Source organism: Lygodium microphyllum, chromosome 30, assembly GCF_053477565.2.
Source record: "Lygodium microphyllum isolate KBCC chromosome 30, Lygodium_microphyllum_v1.1.10, whole genome shotgun sequence".
Classification (NCBI taxonomy): domain Eukaryota; kingdom Viridiplantae; phylum Streptophyta; class Polypodiopsida; order Schizaeales; family Lygodiaceae; genus Lygodium; species Lygodium microphyllum.
This window is the reverse complement of record NC_141164.1, coordinates 82,422,782-82,443,151: the sequence shown is the minus strand read 5'-3', so window position 1 is coordinate 82,443,151 and position 20,370 is coordinate 82,422,782. Positions and strand designations below refer to the sequence as shown.

The 20,370-nt window shown below is 40.8% G+C and overlaps 1 protein-coding gene across 9 annotated transcripts in view; it reads right to left on the bottom strand.

The window, feature by feature from the left end:
- Positions 1–613: 613 nt before the first annotated feature.
- The window catches only part of GRL (transcription activator), a 71,582-nt gene continuing 51,825 nt past the window's right edge, over positions 614–20,370 (bottom strand). For 3 of the 9 annotated variants that reach the window (XM_087672562.1, XM_087672560.1, XM_087672561.1), the window contains 17 exons: positions 10,421–10,546; positions 10,170–10,277; positions 9,983–10,027; positions 9,712–9,854; positions 7,482–7,614; positions 7,061–7,171; positions 6,879–6,957; positions 6,531–6,724; positions 6,298–6,443; positions 5,281–5,362; positions 5,063–5,173; positions 4,838–4,963; positions 3,916–4,055; positions 3,734–3,830; positions 2,674–3,656; positions 2,251–2,487; positions 614–2,150 (listed from right to left, as the gene is read on the bottom strand). In XM_087672562.1, coding sequence (XP_087528688.1) covers positions 1,661–2,150; positions 2,251–2,487; positions 2,674–3,656; positions 3,734–3,830; positions 3,916–4,055; positions 4,838–4,963; positions 5,063–5,173; positions 5,281–5,362; positions 6,298–6,443; positions 6,531–6,724; positions 6,879–6,957; positions 7,061–7,171; positions 7,482–7,614; positions 9,712–9,854; positions 9,983–10,027; positions 10,170–10,277; positions 10,421–10,546 — 3,351 coding nt within the window. In that variant the 3' untranslated portion in view covers positions 614–1,660. The remainder of the gene's footprint in view (positions 2,151–2,250; positions 2,488–2,673; positions 3,657–3,733; positions 3,831–3,915; positions 4,056–4,837; positions 4,964–5,062; positions 5,174–5,280; positions 5,363–6,297; positions 6,444–6,530; positions 6,725–6,878; positions 6,958–7,060; positions 7,172–7,481; positions 7,615–9,711; positions 9,855–9,982; positions 10,028–10,169; positions 10,278–10,420; positions 10,547–20,370) is intronic. The other 6 variants (XR_015689667.1, XR_015689668.1, XR_015689666.1 and 3 more) reach the window with 6 other exon arrangements.

The window sequence follows — 20,370 nt, the reverse complement described above, 5'->3', positions numbered from 1 at the left end:
CTCCCTCTATCCATATTCAATTTCTGTGACCCCCCTCTACTCCTCTCTACCTCCTAGACTCCCTACCTCCCTTTAACCCCCTCCACCCCCCTTAGCTTGGCTTCCTTTCCACATTAATTGTATAGCCCTACATACCCAAATTGTCGATTCCTCATTAACCCTACATCTATGTGTACCTTCTTTATCCTGCACCGACTGGTTGTACCCCCAACTCCCTTCCACCCATGCATACCTCCCTCTTACCCATATTGCTGTAAGTCATAGGGAAGCAGAAATGTGGCATGATGAACCTACCTCCCTGCTTGAAAGTGACAGCAGCTATCAGTTGAGAAGCCACAAAAACGGAGACGTGTAAGTTGCCTCTTTCTAGTCGTATTTCCTACATTTTCCCAAAACTAGAGTACTTCTAAGGCATGTATGCCTCGAACATGCAACTAGAACAATCAAAGCTTTGCTGCATTGTACAGTATTTGGGGAAAAGCAGTGTTTGCTGTTGGTATTCATTCTTCTATACCAATAGAATGTAAATCCTCAAAAGGAGAACTGACTTTTGGGAGTCGCCTGGTGCCAGAAAAAATAGTCTCCAGTATTGCTCATCAAACAAAGCAGTCACTACTCACATTAGTGGTGAAAAATTCACGATTCATATTGTTTATTAATGTTGAACATGCATGGCATATAAGCATTCTGCCATGAGCCATATATACTATACACCATAATGAAGCAATGGCAGATTCAAGAATGTGTTCCTTTTATCAAGTCAATGACAGTATAATGAACAACAGTGTTGAGTAGTTGATTGGACTTGAAGGTAGAAACAACCCCCCGGCAATCGAGCATGTTTGGCTCATCTAAGGCATCTTGGGATTGCTCCACGGTGATTGACTTGAATGGATTTGGGGAATGAAGAGGTGCTTAAACATTTCCCCAAGCTTCTACTCACAGATTACAGCTGAATCTTCTGTCTTCATGATTGTAAAATCCATCTGATGCACTGACAGTGCATGGCTCGAAAATTCAGCCTTCACATACGTACCCATCTTGCAATTACTGGCTAATGATGGAAAATATGGATGCATGATATCTAGCAGGGAACTCCCACTGGCATGCTCGTCTTTGTCAAAGTAAGTGGGCAGTCCAGATCCATCAATGAGCACATAAAACAGAAAAAGTGGCATGGCATGATTGAAAGATACCCGACAGAAAAGGCACTGACCTGAAACATATCTACCCATTTCAAGCTGCTCACTATACAAAACAGAGTTCTCATTCTTGACAAGTTCTGCATCTTTGCTGAATTGGCCTAGTGTGAAGACCCTGCTTAAGCAAGTGACAGATCTGCTTTCAAAAGCTTGTCAATTGAAAACAATATCTGTTTCAACCATGTCCACTTTAAGCTGTTGAAGTTATGACATGGACTGTCAGTATCAAGCATCAACCATAAGTTGCATGTAACAAAATATCACTCTCCATTACAGGACAGGTTAGTAGGGACAAAAATTTGACATGATCACATTAAATTCATCGGGATGAAAATTTAACATGATCACATCTTTCAAAGTACCTCTGCAATAAGGGCAGGAAGAACAGAAAAAATGACTACCAACAGAACAACGTTGATGCTACTTTGCAAAATTATGGACTGATTAATGTTCAGTGATCAGCTGACAGCTTTATAAGTCACTGGACCTGACCGTGAGCTCATATGCCTCTCAAGAGGACCCACAGAGGTGTTAATACCTGAAACATAACCTTCTGCAAATGAAACCTTTTTTAAACCACTATAATCAAGGGGACCTGATAGCCTGACACCTCGAGTAGCTTTGTCACTTGATATGTCTTTCTCGCCCCTTCTGTGTGCAGTATGCTTTGTTAAGCCTGCTCCGCGAAAGCTCGAAAACGCTCCATTTGTTTCAGCACCTCCATCTATTACAAAGCTGCCACTTCTCAAGGGGATTGTGCTGCTGGCTGATATGTGCCGTCTGGATGGGCTGACCAGCATCAAAGTTGGTACTGCATTCTCATAATATAGTTGATATATTGACCTCAAGATGGTGTAAGGAAGATGAGTTTCAAGTGTACTTCGTGGGAGAAATGTACATATCTCGCAGAAATGATCCAAGAAAATAAGTTTGGCAACCATTGGTGATCTGTACCTCAACAGAAAACACAGAAATAATGACATAACAGTTCTACTCCTGAAACAATTCAAAACATTATATATTTGAGCAAAAGAATCAAGAAGCACACCTATTATTTTCATTCCACGAATCAAGTATGATGGATGCAGAACACTGTACAAAAGTTTTGATCATAGATTTAATGCTTTCTTCAACAGCTGCAAGCCCTTCTAGAGTAAGAGCTTCTGCTTCTAACTTTTCAATCTCAGAGGCCTCCCGTCCCAACTGCTGCTGAGAGAATTGCCGTTGTATTTCTTTGCGTTCTGATCTTAGAAACTCACTTGCAATTATAACGGCATTTATGCACCTTCCAGGCAGAACATGAAACAATAAGCAATCAAACGATTAGAAAGGGCGCATGGTATTAGGAATCTAACTGTGCAGCTTGTTTCAAAAACGTTATAGCTATGCAATTTTCCATGCCCAACTAGATAGCATACATCAAAATGTCTACTTACTTCCAAGAACCAGAAAACATCACAAGTGGACATACCTAGCCAGACAATGTACATTGTTGCTAAAGCCTCCTGTTTGAATGCTGTATGCACTTGTGGTCCATACTTGAGAAATCATGCAGCATACATAGATATAAGGCAGTAAAATCCACATGGATTCGCCTGCTCCTCCAACTTTTGCCAGGACTGTCTGCAAACAAAGTGCATCCTGCTGGGGAAAAGCACCTAGGCGACCTCCCAGTGTCTTCAAGTGCAATATTTCCTGACTTTCTGGAATAGATGATGGTGCATATTTTGCATAATCTGAAAGAAGCTCAAATAGGAGTGGAATATTTGACGTAAGGACATCTCCCGCAGCTTCTGTTAGTAGCAGCCTAAAGCTTAATGCATGACCAATCTGGATTGAAAATGCCATTAGTGACTCAATATCCTGAACTCGCTTCAGAGCTAAATCTCGTTCATGCCTGTTATGCATGTTTAATGCCAGTATCTCCAATGCCTCCCTATTTGATCGCAGTGCAATATCAATACAACCAACCAGAACACCAAGATAGTCATGCAGAAGACTATCTAGCTTGTCAACTCCGTAAGGTCCAAACACCCTTACAAATGATTTGAGCTCAGACATATCTGCAAGCACCTCTGTGACTGTCCCTCCTAAAGGCCTCACACTTCTGAATGTCTTATCTAAAGGATTGAAAAGGATGCCAGTATTATTGACATCCTTGACGATGTTATCCATGTACCAGTTACAAATGATAGAGGCAGCTGTCCCACCAGAGTTTTCACTTAATTCAAAATCTTGTAGATCCCTCATGGGGCATGAGATGGCTTCCTTCAAAAGAACCTCTCTTAATCCCTGTTTCAAATCTATGCTAACATGCTTATCAATCAAATGAATAATGTTCATGTGCCGTAGTACCAATGCTTCAACTACTGAGGCACGCTGTAATTCTCCTTCAGGATTCACAATGCTTAGAAGACGCCTTCTGAAGTTGTTCACAATATGGTCCCTCAAGTACTGCAAGAAAGTTAAGAGATTCCTTAAAATACTCCCATGTGTAAAATAAGAATGAGCAGCATGAAAAAAGACTGTACCTCTTGAGGAACAAAGATGTGGCCCGCAATACAAACTGGCTCCATATCATTGAGAGCGGTGCAAAGGCTAGTAAGCCTTTGGACAGCTGCTTCCAACCTTGTCATAGAGAAACCTCAGAGTTATTATTAATCTTTTAGACTAGTCAAAAACTCACTTCAATGCTAATACTGTAAGGACTCACATCTTCACTGAATCTCTGTTTGCAGGTTCACTCTCACTTCCTGGCAGAGGAAGATCAAGACTGCTCTTGAGTGACTTGCTTGAAGGATTTCCACTTCGTACTGCTTGATTCACACGAATAGCAGCCTGGTCTGGTGACAGCTGCATAATCCCAATCATTTTTCTATTACAGGACAAATTTATTATTAAAAGGAGAGAAATGAAGTCATACAAGCTGAGCTCTTGAGCTGTGACCTTGCAAGCTCATTCACACTTTTGTATATGTGACAATTAAAGACTGTAAACCCTGTCCTTAATAGTTTTGCTCTCCTACCAGACAAGCTACTATATCTCCTACAGGCCAGATGTGATGTCTGGTACAGGATTACAACTAGCAATCAATGTGAACCACGCATCCTTAAGCAGATCTCTCCTGTTACACAAACTGTGTGTCACTGAATATCAGACCCACTAGGTATAGCAGAACAACGAGATTTATGTTTTGAAAGTATTCAGACTCTAAGACCAAGCAGCAGTTGTGATCTTGCAGTCACTTTGTAGACAGTTGCATGTCACTCAATCTCCATCCTTCAAGTGAAACATTAGGAGTGGATCTGCTAAAATAGTTTTCTCCAGAGTCCTTTTCATGCTAGCTCTACTTATTGTAATAGTTGTTTATTCAGTTTTTCATGAACCCAGTCAGTCAAACAAAGTCTCACAAATGTAACAAGCCATCTCTTTAAGTTTGGACCTACTCTATTTGATCCTCACATGGAACAAAACTATATTGACTGGAAGAATTGAAGAACTAATGAAGGGTCCAGCTGATTGAGAAACATGTTCTGTGTACATATATGCTTGGAGTACAACCTAAAATTGTGAAACCCTTTCTTTTACTTCAAGGACATATCTTTAAATAGTCAAAGCTGTAGAATCCAATATACCTTGTACTCCAGTGATCCAAATCCTCCTTCTGAGTCCAAGATGTTTATAAGACCTTCAAATCCACTCATGATAGATTCAAGCACTGACTCTACGTAAGAAATTGCATCTTGAGCTAGCCTTGATTGCTGCAATTGAAGAAAAGAATAATAAAGGAGAATTAAGCATGCTGGTTCAAAGGAAAAACGTAGTAGTGAAGTCTTAACCCAGCTGCACAACACTAACACCTCTTCCACTGTATCTGCACGAGCATTCTCTGCAAAAAATGTGGCGACTCCAAGCCATGCACAGCAATGTTGGGGCCGCCCTTCAGGACCAAACATTGTGTGCCTGAAAACCTGGAGTATACAAAGGAGGTTGTTACAAAGATGTCTTGCAAAGGGAAGTAGAAAATATAAGAATCGCATTCTTATTTGATGACAAGTAAATAGGGGAAAACCCTTACTGTTGTGAGTTGTTGACGGTAAAAACAAAGCATTTTCAGTGATGCATGTTCTGTAAGCTGCCCTTCAATATCATCAACACACCTGCAGAACAGGAAATGCAATGAAACTGCTAAAAACTTAGGTAGTGCTTTTCTGTAAAAGACAGATTAGGCTACACCCTTGGATTTCCATAAATTTAAGATTAAGCCTTCTTTAGATATACGTCCATCTGGACTAGCATATGATAAATTGATATTCTTATCTTTCAAACTAGCACTTGCAAATTGATGCTAGAAATTAAAATTGCCTGTTTATAAATACTATTAGTTTGTAAAGAAATAGGTCAGACTTGAATGACCAAAATGATAAGCATACTAGACTTCTGCAATGTGGCCTGCCACAACACTGACACAACCTTTGCAAAACATGTGCCTCAGAGATAATGTTTACATGAACGCCAGAATATACTTGAATGTCTCTTGTTATGTGCATACATTAGGGTAAGTGTTAATTTCTTGTTTATGCTTTAACTGAATGCCAGCATATACTGGAACATATCGTCAACATACATATGTTGCAGCAAGCATGTCAAACTTGTTTCTAGTCTTATTGGTGTAGATAAAATGTACACATTGCAAAAGTTGGCAAGAGCACTTCAAGTTTTGAAAGCATTGCCTATGGTGCTTCTCAATTTGAGAAAAGTGTCCAAACTTTGCTGGAAGTGTGGTGGAGACGTTTCAAGTAATTGATATACCTGGCACTTGGCTGTTAAGAGCAGATTGATCGGAATCCTACCATGTGAAACACTGGGCACTCATGTCATTGCTACATCCTAACATATTTACTTGTGGGTTAATCATTATGTATGCAAACAAACAAATTTGATGCAGGCTATATAAGCCATCTGTCCAGGTGCAAGTACCAGGTTGGACAACCTCTGATAAAGGGATTGTTCAGCACACATTAAATTTTCACATTAGCATCTGTTTAGTTCATGGGCTTCTGAAAATTCAATCCTTTTGTTCAAGATGGCATACCTGGACCATAGATGCGCTGTGTTTCCTTCCAATATGATGCTTTCTTTGCCACTAGACAAAGCCACCCTCTCAAGATGTCTAAGATTGACTGTTGACCTTGATGATGACACAAGCATCATCAGTGAGATCCAATCTTTTCGTAATTTCTGCCAACAAGGAAGTCACAGCCTTGAAAGCATAATATAAAATTGAAAGTGCCTTGATATGAATGTGCATATGATGGTAGCACTTACAGATAAATCGATTTCCTCACTTAATCCGTTTTCATTATGGACCTTTGGGAGGTTATCCAAACAGTCTGACACAGACACAAACAGTTCTTGAAGTGGCGATTCAAGATTTAGGGCAAGCATCCCAGATGTAGTCAACAGAGCTTTCATCCTTTCAGCCACTCCAGCTAGGAAACCCACTGCATAACCCCTAATGGCTGCACAAAAACCCATCAGAAGGACAGATACAGTATACAACCATTTTATGTCAAGCTTAGATTTCTGTAGATAGCACAAGGAAAAAATTCAAGCACAATGAACATCACCTACCTTCCTCATTTGATCATGTAAAGCAAAAGCACGTTTACCAACCTGAGGTATATTTTTGAATAAGTCCACGAAGTTTGTCCAAGCCATTCAATAGGAACCCAATGGTAGGATCAGTAGCCTCCTGCAGAAAGCTAATTGAGAATAAACATTAACATATTGTCAGTTGAAAAATCTAGAGGCAAAATTAAGTGGCTTGCTTTTCAAGGAAGGCATGAGAATCTGACCATTTCTACGGGAACCATGCGTCCACCTTTAGGCTTCCCAGCAAAAACTCCTACATGTGTAAAATACCAGACAACCTCACCACACGCCATTGATAAGGCAGAAAATACCATCTGAAAAGAGATTATAGACAAGCAATGAATTTTCCCCTTGATATGCCAGGGACAAATATAAAATACTATACAAGATGTAGAAAATCATCAGCGCCCAAAAACACACTCATATGCATGCTATTTTCAAAGATACATAATCTGCCCACTATCTATGCAGACTTCTGAGACATACAACACCAATTTTTCTTAGCGAGCCTATGAAAACACCCAGACTCCTGTGTCCCTACTCACTGAACTCCTGCATTTCTTAAAATTTGTCAGATATGAAATGTGCATAGCATATATTTATATGTTTGCCCAATATCCTGACCTGGATGTTCGGTGCTATCAGGCTGGGCTGGTCCGAGAAAAACAAAATCATTCGATTGAGCTCTTGCCTTAAAAATGTCCTTCGTTCCCGATGAACACTTTCAGATTTGCTGATTGCTAAATCCTGAGCCTCGCTGCACTCATGAGCAATATGAAAACCAAATAAGGACAAATAATATTTTGAAAGGGAACCACTACCACAGCCACCAATCTCTTCTACAGAAAGGACAAAACCCAAAATATCTTATAGCAGATTCTGAACAATTTTCCAGCATCAACTGCTACATTCAGAGTAAAATCTCATAAACCAAGGGTTGCTTGTGGGTTAATTAAGGATAGCAAAACTCTTAGTCAGATAATAGCTAAGATGGGGTGGCTTATTTAGTGATTTCCTTAGTTCTCTTGTTACATAAAGTAAGATATAACATCCATTTCTCTGCAACTTTTGTTTAACATCTTTCTCAAGGGTAGAGTATCACAATAAAGGGGACGAATGTTTAAAATTTTCACCTAAATTTCCCTCCCTCCCCCCCTTCCCCCCCCCCGGGGCCCCCAAGGCCCACATAGTACACACACACACAGACTCAGAGCTGATCCAAATCTGAGCAGACATACACAATGTACACAATGGCAGTAAGGAAGGGAAAAGGAAGATGATGGGAAAGAGAACCCCCAAAAAGACAGGAGCAGCAAAGGCATGCTTAAATCAGGACACAGGAAATCAGGCTAGTGCAGCCAGGAATCAGCAAGCAAGGCCCCAATCAGCTCAACAACTCTCTCAAACTCATCTCCAACCAAACCCACCATAGATATACACAAATTCTCTTTCTTTTGGGTGAAACTATAGTGTTCGAGTATATTACAAAGATACATTCAATGTGAACATAGCAAGAGTCAGAAACGTTAAGAAAAGAGAGAATATCCATTCTTGTCAATATCCTGAGGTCTAAATAATCAATGATGTAAAATATCTCCTAAAGAAAGAAGGCTAATGTCACCAAAGATGCTACAGGCTATGATAACAAGGTTTCACAATGGTTCAAAGTGTCCAAAATCTCATTTGAGTAAAAAAATTGAGTGTCTGGCCTCAAAGGAGCAGGAGTAAACGAAACAGCCAAAAGTGTTTCCCAAAATGATGAGAAGGAAAATGCACCCTTAAATAACCAGAAATTCAATCTATTAGATTAATGAGCAAGACAATGTCCACAAACAGAAGCTGCAATTCTTCTTCGAGCAAGGACAACACCAATTGTAAACCCCCAACAAGCATCTCCATAAGAAAAGACGAGATTTAAGAGAGCAAGTTTGTATTTCCAAATGCCCTTCAAAGATTTTCCTCACCATTTCAATGCCTTATGTAAATGCCACAGTGTATTAGCATGATCCTCTATCCAACAAGAAGGAATAAGATGTTGATAGACAGAATTAACAGGCAACAATCTCAATGGTAAAGGTCTACTAACCAGTGAAGTTTGCTATAAACTCCAATCATCCAACCTAAAAGCTAAATCAAGAGAACGAACTGGTCCATATGGTCTTCTATGGTCTTGAATTTTCCTCCAAACTGGTTTATAATGCATGCACAAGCAATAATGAATAAATGCAGCAACCAAGGGAATCATATATTCATCATCATATAGTACATCTTGAATACAGGCAATTCCCTTTTTTGCAATAAAGGAAGCTATTTGCAGCTCATGAAGAGCTAAAGTAGTGTCAAACAATCTAGTCCAAATCCTATTAAGATGCATTAACTTTCTGAGTCTGCTTGCTATACCCTTTTAGAGCTACCAGAATATTTTTCCAACTCATACTCAATTCAGTGGAAAGAGGACAGCCATCAACTTCCCCTTAAAAATGTTCCAAAACAACCTCCCAATAAGACACTATCCAATTTCCAAAGGAGATTATGGACACATACATTTTTCCTGTGTACTCACACAAACGTAAAGAATTTGTTGAACACATACATGAATGTTTTATTTTTGTGAAACCATTGCTTATCATCAGATAAAGGTACAATCAAAAAAGACTTAACGGCAAAGTCTTTTCTTGGCATGCAAACACAAACACGCACACAAGAGAAAGAAACTTGGACACCAAAATATGTTATGCTATGTTTCAAGTTGTCATATATTGTCTTTTTTACTTTCTCCTTTTGTTTTTGCATTGATAGGCATCTTGCATATTGGGAAAAGAGAGCATAAACTGCCTTTGGAGGCCACCCTTACCAGACCATCTTTTTGACCTGTTTGGCAATATTGTAATCTTGATCTGCATCTTTCTGTTTTGAACGTCCAGATTTTGCAGTTTTCTTTGACTCGTCCATTTTAGGAAGAACATACAGCTGGTACTCATCGTGCAACAGCAAGCACTACAATGCACAAGATTCTATCTTAGCAAATGGTTAACTTTTTCTAGACCTCTCCTGAAAAGTGGTTCTAATTCATGACTCCAATCCAAAAGCTCAAAAAGAAATATCCATGCTACTTCTAGTTCAACCTCATCTCTGTATAAAGGCAAAACAAGAGTCTCCTTCAGAACTGCCTGCATCAAAATGCAATCAAATAAATTAATATCTTAAAGAGTAATTTGCAATCAGACCTGTGAGCATTTCCTAAAGCAACTCATAATGCACTATAATTGAAAGAACATTCAATATAGCTCCACACTTGTGATCAACACAAACCATGGCAATTTCAATTGCGTTTCCACGCAATAGCTCATTTGGACAGACAAGATAACCAAGGAGCACCCAGTCTCGGTAGGAATTCACATTCACCAGCTCTTGTGCTCTCTGTTAAAAAAATATATTTACATTTGGCTTTTTGTTCATAAAAGGAACACCACAGAGAGAGAGAGAGAGAGAGAAGTGAGCATATTTCACAAACCAAAAAAAAAAAAGAGAACAGTGAGCATGATATCACGTAAAATGTGTACCGCTGGATGTGCGGAATTTGTCAATTTGTCTGGATACCGAGGATGAAAAGGGCTCAAGAATCCTTCACTTCTCAGTTTTTGATAGTCTAAACCAAGCATTAATGTCGGTGCGATTCCCTCCAAAATCTACAAGTGTTAATTTAGTAAATCCTTTAAAATGCAGCAAGGTGCATGTGCAGTGGTGAATAGCTCTAGTAGGTAAATAATATCTTCAATCAAGCATGTACATACTTGCAGGTAAAGCATTACCATCAAGAAATTCCTCAGTTTAAAAGTTCATTTAGTGTAGGCCATCAATTATGCCATAGAGGCACAAATAACCAAAATCCTAACAACTGAGGGTTGACGACAACATGTACAGAAGAGGCTCAATTTTAGACTTCTTAAGACTTATGTTTCAATGCTATTCATTCAGAATCTGAAACAATCCAAATCTAAGGACTTAGCTCACATCTTACAGTAAATGCTACAAATAACATAAAGAAGAGCACGTACCATGAAATCATTGATATACACATACTTTGCACAAATATTGTGCCCCAAGTGTCTTATTAAGGAACACCCTCTCCATAGGCTGATAATCAAGGTGTCAGGGGGTACTTCAACATGGTAGAGCACTCACAGAATTAATAGGAGTGCAAGATGTTCTCATGCATTCTTGAAAATGATTGTTTATCAATGCTCTATTGATGGCATATGGTCACTGAAGATTAATTTCTAGAAGACCAAGAAGGCTTGATTAAACCGTATAAATCACAGCTCATGAACGATTTCTTGTTGGTATAATAGTTCTTCCTTTTAAGCGCTCATGAACGCTTTCTTGTTGGTATAATAGTTCTTTCTTTTAAGCGCTTTTCATTTTCATACGGACAAAGCATGTAGGATATAGTTTCTTTCACTCTTGTCAACTCCACAGCTCAGCATAATGTTAGAATTTGCCAATTCCAGGCAGCACCCATGTAATGCATGTGGTGTGGACACTTATTAAAGTTTCAATGCAGTGTGTCTACACCTAGTGTCTTGGAACATTAAAGTAGTGACACTAGGATCTAGAGTAAGTAAACGTAACTCTAGTTAGTTGGTGTAAGGCTGGTTAGGTCAACCTATGACCTAAACTGAAGTTGTACTTTCACTCTATCTTACAGTTCAGCAAGTACACTCTACTTTCTTGCTTCAGCTCACGCACTGTCATTGTCTCTCATTTTTCTCTCCTCCATAGCCGGTACCATTTCTCACATCTGGTATCAGAGCAGCTTTTGTATGCGGGTTTTGCTCAGCCGATGTCAGTCAGTGCCACTCTGCCCAAGGTCTTGCTGCCACTAGCTTCCGTTCGTGCGAGGAAGAGGAGTTATAAGCTGCTCAGCTCAACTAAGTGTCTGTAGCTGCTGGCCAGCTTAGCCCGCCGACCACCAGTGCTACCTCCTGTGACTCCTGCCGCTGCCTGGCAGCACCACCACCACAACTGGCACTGCCCTGCAGTGCCTCCAATGCACCTATCATTTGCCACTGCTGCGTGTCCAAGACTGCCCCCGCCTGCTGCCCAGGCGGCACCTAACAACGCACCACCTCCTCCTGTGCCTGATCCACCCAGCCAGTGACGCTGCCCTGCTCCTCTATCTGCCGCAATCTACAGTGCCTCCTGTTCTAGCTGACGCCTCCACCTGCTGTCCTTTGACGCCCATCTCCAGCTGTCACTGCCACCACCACAACTGCCCAAACGTACCAAGTTTTGTGCGCACATCCTGAGGTACCCAACATTTGGGGCTTTTGACTAAATCAGCCTCCTACGCACGAATTGACACCAAGAAAGCTGACATTGCACAATTTCTGCCAAATTTGTGCAACAAATTTGGGGCTTTTTGGTCTAGAGGATCCAACATGCTTCACAAGCCGGAATACAGCTACTAGTTCCTGTTGACACATGTCCCAAGGGAACATTTTGAAAATTTCAGACTGTAAGGTATAAATTTTTTCAATTTCTTTAAAATTTTGGGAAGAAATTTGGGGCTTTTTCCCGACACACATTCCAAGGCAGACAATAGGTGTTACAACAACATTATCTTGTTGCGTTAGTCAAATTTGGCAGTGACTTTTGGGGAGACTCAACATTACATTGCTGTAAATTGTCTTTTTTTGGGCACATATTTCGACGCAAGTGTGGTACAGCAGTGTATCGCTGTAAATGAGTGCTGATTTGTGCAACTTGGGCACATTTATCAAGAATTGTGATGGTTTGGTACTTGCATTCTAATCCCGTGTGGGGATTCTTGGTACTCAGTAAAGTACATTCTATACTTCAACATGAAGTATTTGGCTGTAGATTTTTGTGTATCATTGCCAAGGCAACATGGCACGTCAGGGGCATAATGATCAAAGCAACACCCTGTCCTGACTCAAGAGGACAAGCTTGATGCAACCAACTACCCTCTATGGAGTGTTATTGCGTGAAACCTTCTTGTGGCAAAGGATTTGTGGGACTATGTCACTGGTGATGTACTACAAGACCGGGAGGAGTCTTGCATGTCAAACACCTTAGCATGATGCTAGAGAACATACTAACTACTGCTGCAACCCCTCCTCCTCCTACAAAGGATTAGCAGAGGTGGGACTCCAAGGATGCACAAGCACTATCTTTGATTGCTTTGGCAGTAAAAAGAGCTATTATTTCGCATATTCGGTCTTGCAAGATCTCAAAAGCAACTTGGGATGTGCTAGAGCATATATTTGCAACACGTAAAAATATATTATCTATCCAAAGAGATGGCTAATGTAAATATGGATGAGGAATACCTACTAAAAATGTCCCTGAAATTGCTAGGAATGATGCTGTAAATGATCAGCAAGATCTTGCCCATGATGTCCCATAAATTCAGCAAGAACATGTGCACCTAGAACAACTTGAACCAGTTATACAGCAAGCTGATAATGCAGATTTATAAGTTGAACAGCCAACAAATATTGACCACTGGGTCCGTAGGTCAAACAGAGTGCAAAAACAGCCAAATAGATTTGTTCCTGGAGTAAACTATACGGCTACTTATGTCATGTTAACAAATTGTGGTGAACCGTCATGCCTCCAAGAAGCAATGGACAGACAGGATAGTAAGAAATGGCAAAAAGCAAATGCTGCCAGAGATGGAATCTCTCATGAAGAATGGCAGTTGGAATTTGGTACTTTTGCCAAAAGGACAAAAGAGTCCTACCCTGCAAATGGGTTTACAAAATGAAAGTCACTTCTGCTTCTTTGCCCAAGTACAAGGTACGCTTGGTTGCTAATGGATACAAGCAAGAACATGGAATTGATTGTTGGTGAAATCTTCTCTCCTGTAGTCAAAATGACCACTTTGCGAACCATCTTGGGCTTGGTTGCATCTGTCACAAATTTGATACATTCATGCAATCTCGGGGATTTCATCGTTCTCAAGTTGATCACTGCTTATATACCAAGAAGGCAACCAATAGCAGCCTTATTCTCTTGGTATTGTATGTGGATGACATGCTAATTGTAGGCAAGGATATTCATACCTTGGACTCCTTGAAGCAAAGTCTACACAAGCTTTGATATAAAAGATCTTGGTGAGGCAAATCACATTCTTGGCATGCGTATACTCAAAGACAAATCAAAGGGTCTTCTTTATTTGTCACAGCAAAAGTATATTACGAAAGTTCTGCAATGCTTCCATATGGAGGGGGGGGAAGCTATTAGTGTACCATTGCCTCCATATGTGAAACTTACTGCAGATGACAGCCCTACATCAGATAGTAAGGTTGAAATGGCCAAGATGCCTTATGCTTCATCTGTTGATAGCTTGATGTATGCTATGGTTGCTACATGTCCTGACATTGCATTTGTGGTGAGAGTGGTTAGCAGATACATGGCATATTGTCACGAGGACGTGAAAATTTGATGCTTTGCTTATGTTTAATTGACATTTGATTGAAGGATTAATCAAATGTGCAATTAAAAGATGCACATGTGTTACACATGTGAGGTGCAAGCTACTTTTTCACAGTTGAAGGCCGAAGGACCCTGTGAAAAAGATGGGTGTCAAAGGCAAAAGTTGATATATTCTAGGTGAATTTTGGTGTCAATTTGCCCCTAGGACCATTAATTGGCCATTAAGTGTCAGTGGTGGCACTAGGGACTAGGCAATAATTAATGGATTAATGCTTGTCCAAGGGTCAATTAATGCATGGGATCACTTTGCGTTGCAAATGGCCTAGCCAATTAATTTTTGGATGGGCAAGGTTAATTTTCTGGGCATGGATTAAGGGCTGAATTAATTTTCAGAATTAATTAATTTTGAAAATTAATTAAATGGCTGGAAATTACTGAAAATGGATTAAGAAAGCTGCCACTTGGCAAAACTTTCCCATGCAAGTGGGGGAAAGGCTAAATAGGGCTGAAGGGAGAGGGAAATCTCGTTTTTTCATTTTGAAACTGTTGGAAAGAGGTGTTGGACTGTTGCTGCCAGCTTCTGGGGCGATTTCCCAGCCATTGGAGACCATTTTGGTGATGGAGATTGCATATTCTTGACCTTGGGAAGCTGACAATTGCTACTGATGCACTTTCTCCTGAAGATCGCAGTCTCTGATGCTCCTATTGTTGTTGGTGCATATGTTTGGGGCTGGTACAGCAGGGAAGCAACTGATTTTGATCAGTTCTTCGCGACAAATCTCAGAATTTTCTCTCTCCACAGCATTCTCTCATCTCCTTCAGCCTATGCTCAGCCATTCTCAGTAATTCTTAGCCATTTGGAGGAGATTTCAGCCATTTTTGGTGGGCTGATCTGTAATTTCTGCAGTAAACCCTAATTTACAGCAGAAATTAGGGTTTGCAACCACCTTGGGATCCGTGCCAGAGATTGAAGGCTCAAGGGATTGAAATCAGAAACTGATAATTGAAGATTATCAAGGGATTTCAAAAGCCAGCCCATCCCAAATTGATTTGGGGCAGCATTTGGCCAGCCAAGGGTCGAATTGGAGAAGAAGTCCTGGGTGAATCAAGGGGCAAATGACCCAAAAGGCTTGCTAGTCATTTACAACAGCAAGAGCAATTGGTTAGCAGGAGGAGATTGAAGAATCTCGAGTTGTACTCCTTCCAATTGAATGAAGGCTAAAGAAATACCGCAAGGAGCGCCAATTTTGGGGCCAACAGGATGTCTACTATCCAAGAAAGTTATGGTAAAGTGTGTATTTCATTTTATGTGCATTTATTTATTGCTGTAATTAAGTGCTTAATCAGGTTAAACCACCCTATCCGAGAAGGAAGGCTGGTTTCACATATCCTAGCAAAAAGCATTGGGAAGCAGTGAAGAGTATCATGAGATACCTCAAGGGCACAAAGGATTTGTGTATCTGCTTTCGTAAGCAGAAGTCATCTATTGTTGGTTTTACGGATGCAAACTATGTTGGCCATCTTGATTGCAGAAAGTCTACTTCAGGATATGTGTTTATGTTCCAGGAGGAGCAATCTCTTGGATATCTAGGCTGCAAAAGTGTGTTGCACTATCTACTACAAAGGCAGAATATATGGCTACCACAAAGGCATGCAAAGAGGCTTTATGACTTTCACATCTGGTGAGAGATCTTGGGATTACAGAGGTTCCTATCCTCCACTGTGACACTCAGAGTGCTATCGTGCTAGCACAAAATCCTGTCTTTCACGCAAAGACAAAGCACATACAAGTGAAGTATCACTTGATCAAGGATATACTTGACAGCAAAGGCATTGAGCTTGTCAAGGTACATATAGATAATAATCCTGCAAACCTTCTCACGAAAGGTCTTCTAGTCGAGTCGTTTGCTCATTGCCGCCAGATGATGGAGATTGGATAGTATATATGCCTTCCAACTTTGTACATACATACACTTAGTTGATTCTTTCCTCTGCCTTTAGGCACGTTGCCTTTAAGTGGGAGGTTGTTCGGAATAAAGGCTCACTGTGCCTTTGTACCGTGTTCAGGTGTGAACGCACCCTTACACTTTGTACTTTATATATATTCAAAACCTAAAATGTGGTATACAAGTCTTTGTACCAAACATCAAGTGTCATGCTCACTCTATCACTCTTCTCACTCTACTGCTCTCAACTCCCTTCACTCGCAGCTTAGCTCATGCACACCCTCCACAACATTCGTCAGCATCTTCAAGTGCCTAGAGGATATCACGATATTTGGTTGTTCATACAAGATAGACTTTGTGTTGGGAATAAAGGCCCTCCTACCTTTTAAATGTGCTCAGGTGTGAACACACCCTTATATATATATATATATATATATATATATATATATATATATATATATATATATATATATATATCTAAAAACCTAAAGAGGTACACTCTCGGTATTGTACCCACAAGTCGTGCTCACTCTCACTCTCAATTCTCCACACACACACACACACTCTCTCTCTCTCTCTCTCTCTCTCTCTCTCTCTCTCTCTCTCTCTCTCTCTCTCTCTCCCCTGCTAGTAATCACTGCGTGTCTCGATCTTCGCGCCCTTTGAGCTCGACAAACTGGTACCAGAGCACAAGTGTTCAATACTCCATTAATCATGCAGAAGTCAAACGGCAGAGTTGGAGTTGCAGGTTGGGCTACAAGCATCGCGGACGACAAGACTGACAAAGTCTATATCAACGGACTGCTGGGAGGCGTGCAACAAGTTGTGAATAGGCAACAATGGCTGCAAGCATCGCGCCAGTCGAACGGAGTAGGCGCAGGCAGCTTACGAGATGGCAGGACCAGCGGGCAACTTCACGGGGCGCTGACGAACGGGACAAGAGCCACACATTCGACTGGAGACGCCAACTTGACCAGACCTAACCTGACGGGTCAACATCAAACGAGACCAACGTGGCAACTGACGCACAGCACTGACAGGCAGCGAGCGTTGACGACAGACCCGGACAGGCGTCAAACGTGACGTTTTTCTTCTTCTCGTCTTTTTTTTGACAAATTCCTAGAATTTTTTCCTTCTCTCCTTACCAGGTGTTCACGTGCACAAGAACAATTTCCATTTTTTTGTGCAATCTTGGCCCAGAAATTTGGGGCTTTTCCCGGATTTGGGGATTGTGATGCAGGACAAGACAACTTGCCTCAGAAATTGCAGGAATTTGTGACATTTTGCCGCCGACATTTGGGGTTTTTCATGTACATACAAAATTGGGCTAGATTATATCCAATTTCTCGACTTTTATGCACATTTTGCGCCATTTGGTCATTTTATGTACATGCAAGTTCAATTCCATGCAACTTGAATATCTAGAATTTGGAAAAATTTGGGGGTTTTGCTGAAATTGCTCTAGTTTGGAAAAATTGACTTGTTCTATGCATGTCAGAGACAGTGCACATGTATGGTTGATGCTTTGAGCACAAAAATTTTGGGGCTTTTGACTGTGGGTGTCAAATTTTATGCCTGTGGGTACATGTACAACAGAAATTGCAGCTAAAATTTGAAACTTCTCATGTAATGTGATGTATTTGCCCTTGGAACAGCTGTAATCAATTGTGGACTGAAATTTCTGCTTCTACGTGGTCATTTATTGCTAGTTGGTACTTGTTTGTACCTTGGTCACTTGTGTGACTGCTTGGGCCTGTATTTGCTGAATTTTTTGTCACATTTGGGTTGGAAATCATGGCTGGCAGCAGTGACAGCAGTAATCTCATGCACATTAAGAAGCTTGAAGAACCACATAACTTTGCAGTCTGGCAAAAACAGTGCTACAATATCCTGTTGAAGAAGAAGCAGGCAAAGCCGATTAAGACCAAAGGGGCAAAGCCCGCAGACATGGAACGGGAAGATTGGGATGAGTTAAATGAGCTTGCATGCTCAACCATCGAGCTATCGATTTCTAATGTCTTGCTGTTAACATTGAAGGTTTGGATTCTGCATATGCTATTTGGACTCGACTGGAAGAACTGTATGCACAAAAGAGTGCCACAAGCAAAGTGTATTGGCTGAAAAAGCTTATGGATTTGCGTATGAAAGAGGGTACAGCAATGTCTACTCACTTGAGTGAGTTTAACTCCATTTTCAGCCAGCTGGTTGCCTTGAAGTTCTTGATTGATGAAGAATTTAAGGCTACGTTCTTGCTTTGCACTTTGCCAAAGAGCTAGGATACATTCAAGACTGCTATGAGTAATTCTAACGTGATTCTTTTGTATGCTGATGTAGAGAGTGCTCTACTCATGGAAGAAATGAATCGGCACAACAATGCATCCAGTAAGTCTTCCAATGCTTTGCATACTAGGGGCAGATCACAGCAGAAAGGTAAATCTGATAGCAAGGGATGCAGCAAATCACGTGGCAAGCATGTTGAATGCCATCATTGTGGCAAGAAGGGTCACTTTAAACGTGACTGCTACAAATGGAAGAAAGAGAAAGGAAAGGGCAAAAAGATAGATGATAGCAAGGAAGAGAAAAAAGAGAGTCATCCTAAGAAGAGCAGTGTCAAAATTGAAGAGGTAAATGTAGTCACTCATGACAGTGACAATGGAAATGACGTACTCTTGGTCTCTTCACACTTTAGTGCACATGCTTTACTTGCAAATACGGATGAGGACCTGCACACTTGGATTCTCGATTCAGGTGCTTCCTTTCATGTCACCCCTCATCGTGAGTGGTTCTCTGACTATACAGGGGGTCAACATGGTGTTATTCATCTTGGGGACAACTATGCATGTGACATTGCAGGTATTGGCAGTGTGCAGTTGCAGTTTCAGCATGTATCTATCTTCACACTTCAACATGTACCTCAGCTCAAGAAGAGCTTGATTAACACAGGGCAACTAGATGACGATGGATTTCATACCACCTTTGGTGATGGAAAATGAAAGATCTGTAAGGAATCTAGAGTGATTGCCACAGGTTGTAAAAGTGATACCTTGTATCCCCTCCATGTATCTAGTGTGAGTGATCATGTGGTTGTCGTGGCCGAGCAATCAAGTGTTTCTTTGTGGCATGGCCGGTTGGCACACGAGTCAAACTGGAATGAAAGTGCTCTCTTGTTTGGGTTACTTGCCTAGTCTCCGTTATGTTGATCTTGAGCATTGTGATCATTGTGTTTATGGTAAGCATGCACAAACGTCTCATAAAAAGTCTCTTTCGCTGAAATCTTCTCCTCTAGAGTTAGTACATTCCAATGTATGTCAAATGCTAGGATTATCTTTAGGGGGGAAGAAATATTTTATCCTATTCGTAGCAAGGATGAAGTGCTTGACATGTTTAAAAAATTCTTGGCATTGATTGAAAATCAGACTGATAAGACACTTAAGTGTCTTTGCTTTGACAATGGTGGGGAATATGTGTCCAAGGCCTTTCAGGCATTCTGTGACAGCAAAGGGATAAAGAGAGAGCTCACCGCCCCTCATAATCCACCCCAAAATGAAGTTGCAGAGCGTATGAATCGGACCATACAAGATAAGGTCCATACGGAGTTATCTCACGTTGCATTACCCCATGGTTTTTGGACAGAGGTTGTTATGACAGCCATACACTTGATTAATTGATCACTAAACAGATCTTTGGTGAGGAAGTTCCCCAAGAAGCGTGGTCGGGCAAGCCACCTTCATATGCTCACCTGAAAGTATTTGGTTGCGAGGCTTTTGTGCACATTCGTAAAGAAAAACGCACCAAACTTGAGTCAAAGTCCTGTAAATGCATTTTCCTAGGATATGGTGACGAGGGTGAAATGGGGTATAGATTATGGGATCTCGAGAAAAGGAAAGTAGTACATAGCAATGACGTTATCTTCCGGGAAGATCGCATGCATAAGGAGGTCCATAGGGTTGTATTCCAAGAAGAAATACCTTTTGGACAGCAAAATGTGCCCGCTGTACAGTAGCAAATACCTGCTGTAAATGAACTTGTAAATGCAGAAAAATAATGCTGAAAATGATCAGCCAGCTATTGCACATGATAATGAGCCACTACATGTGTAGGAACAG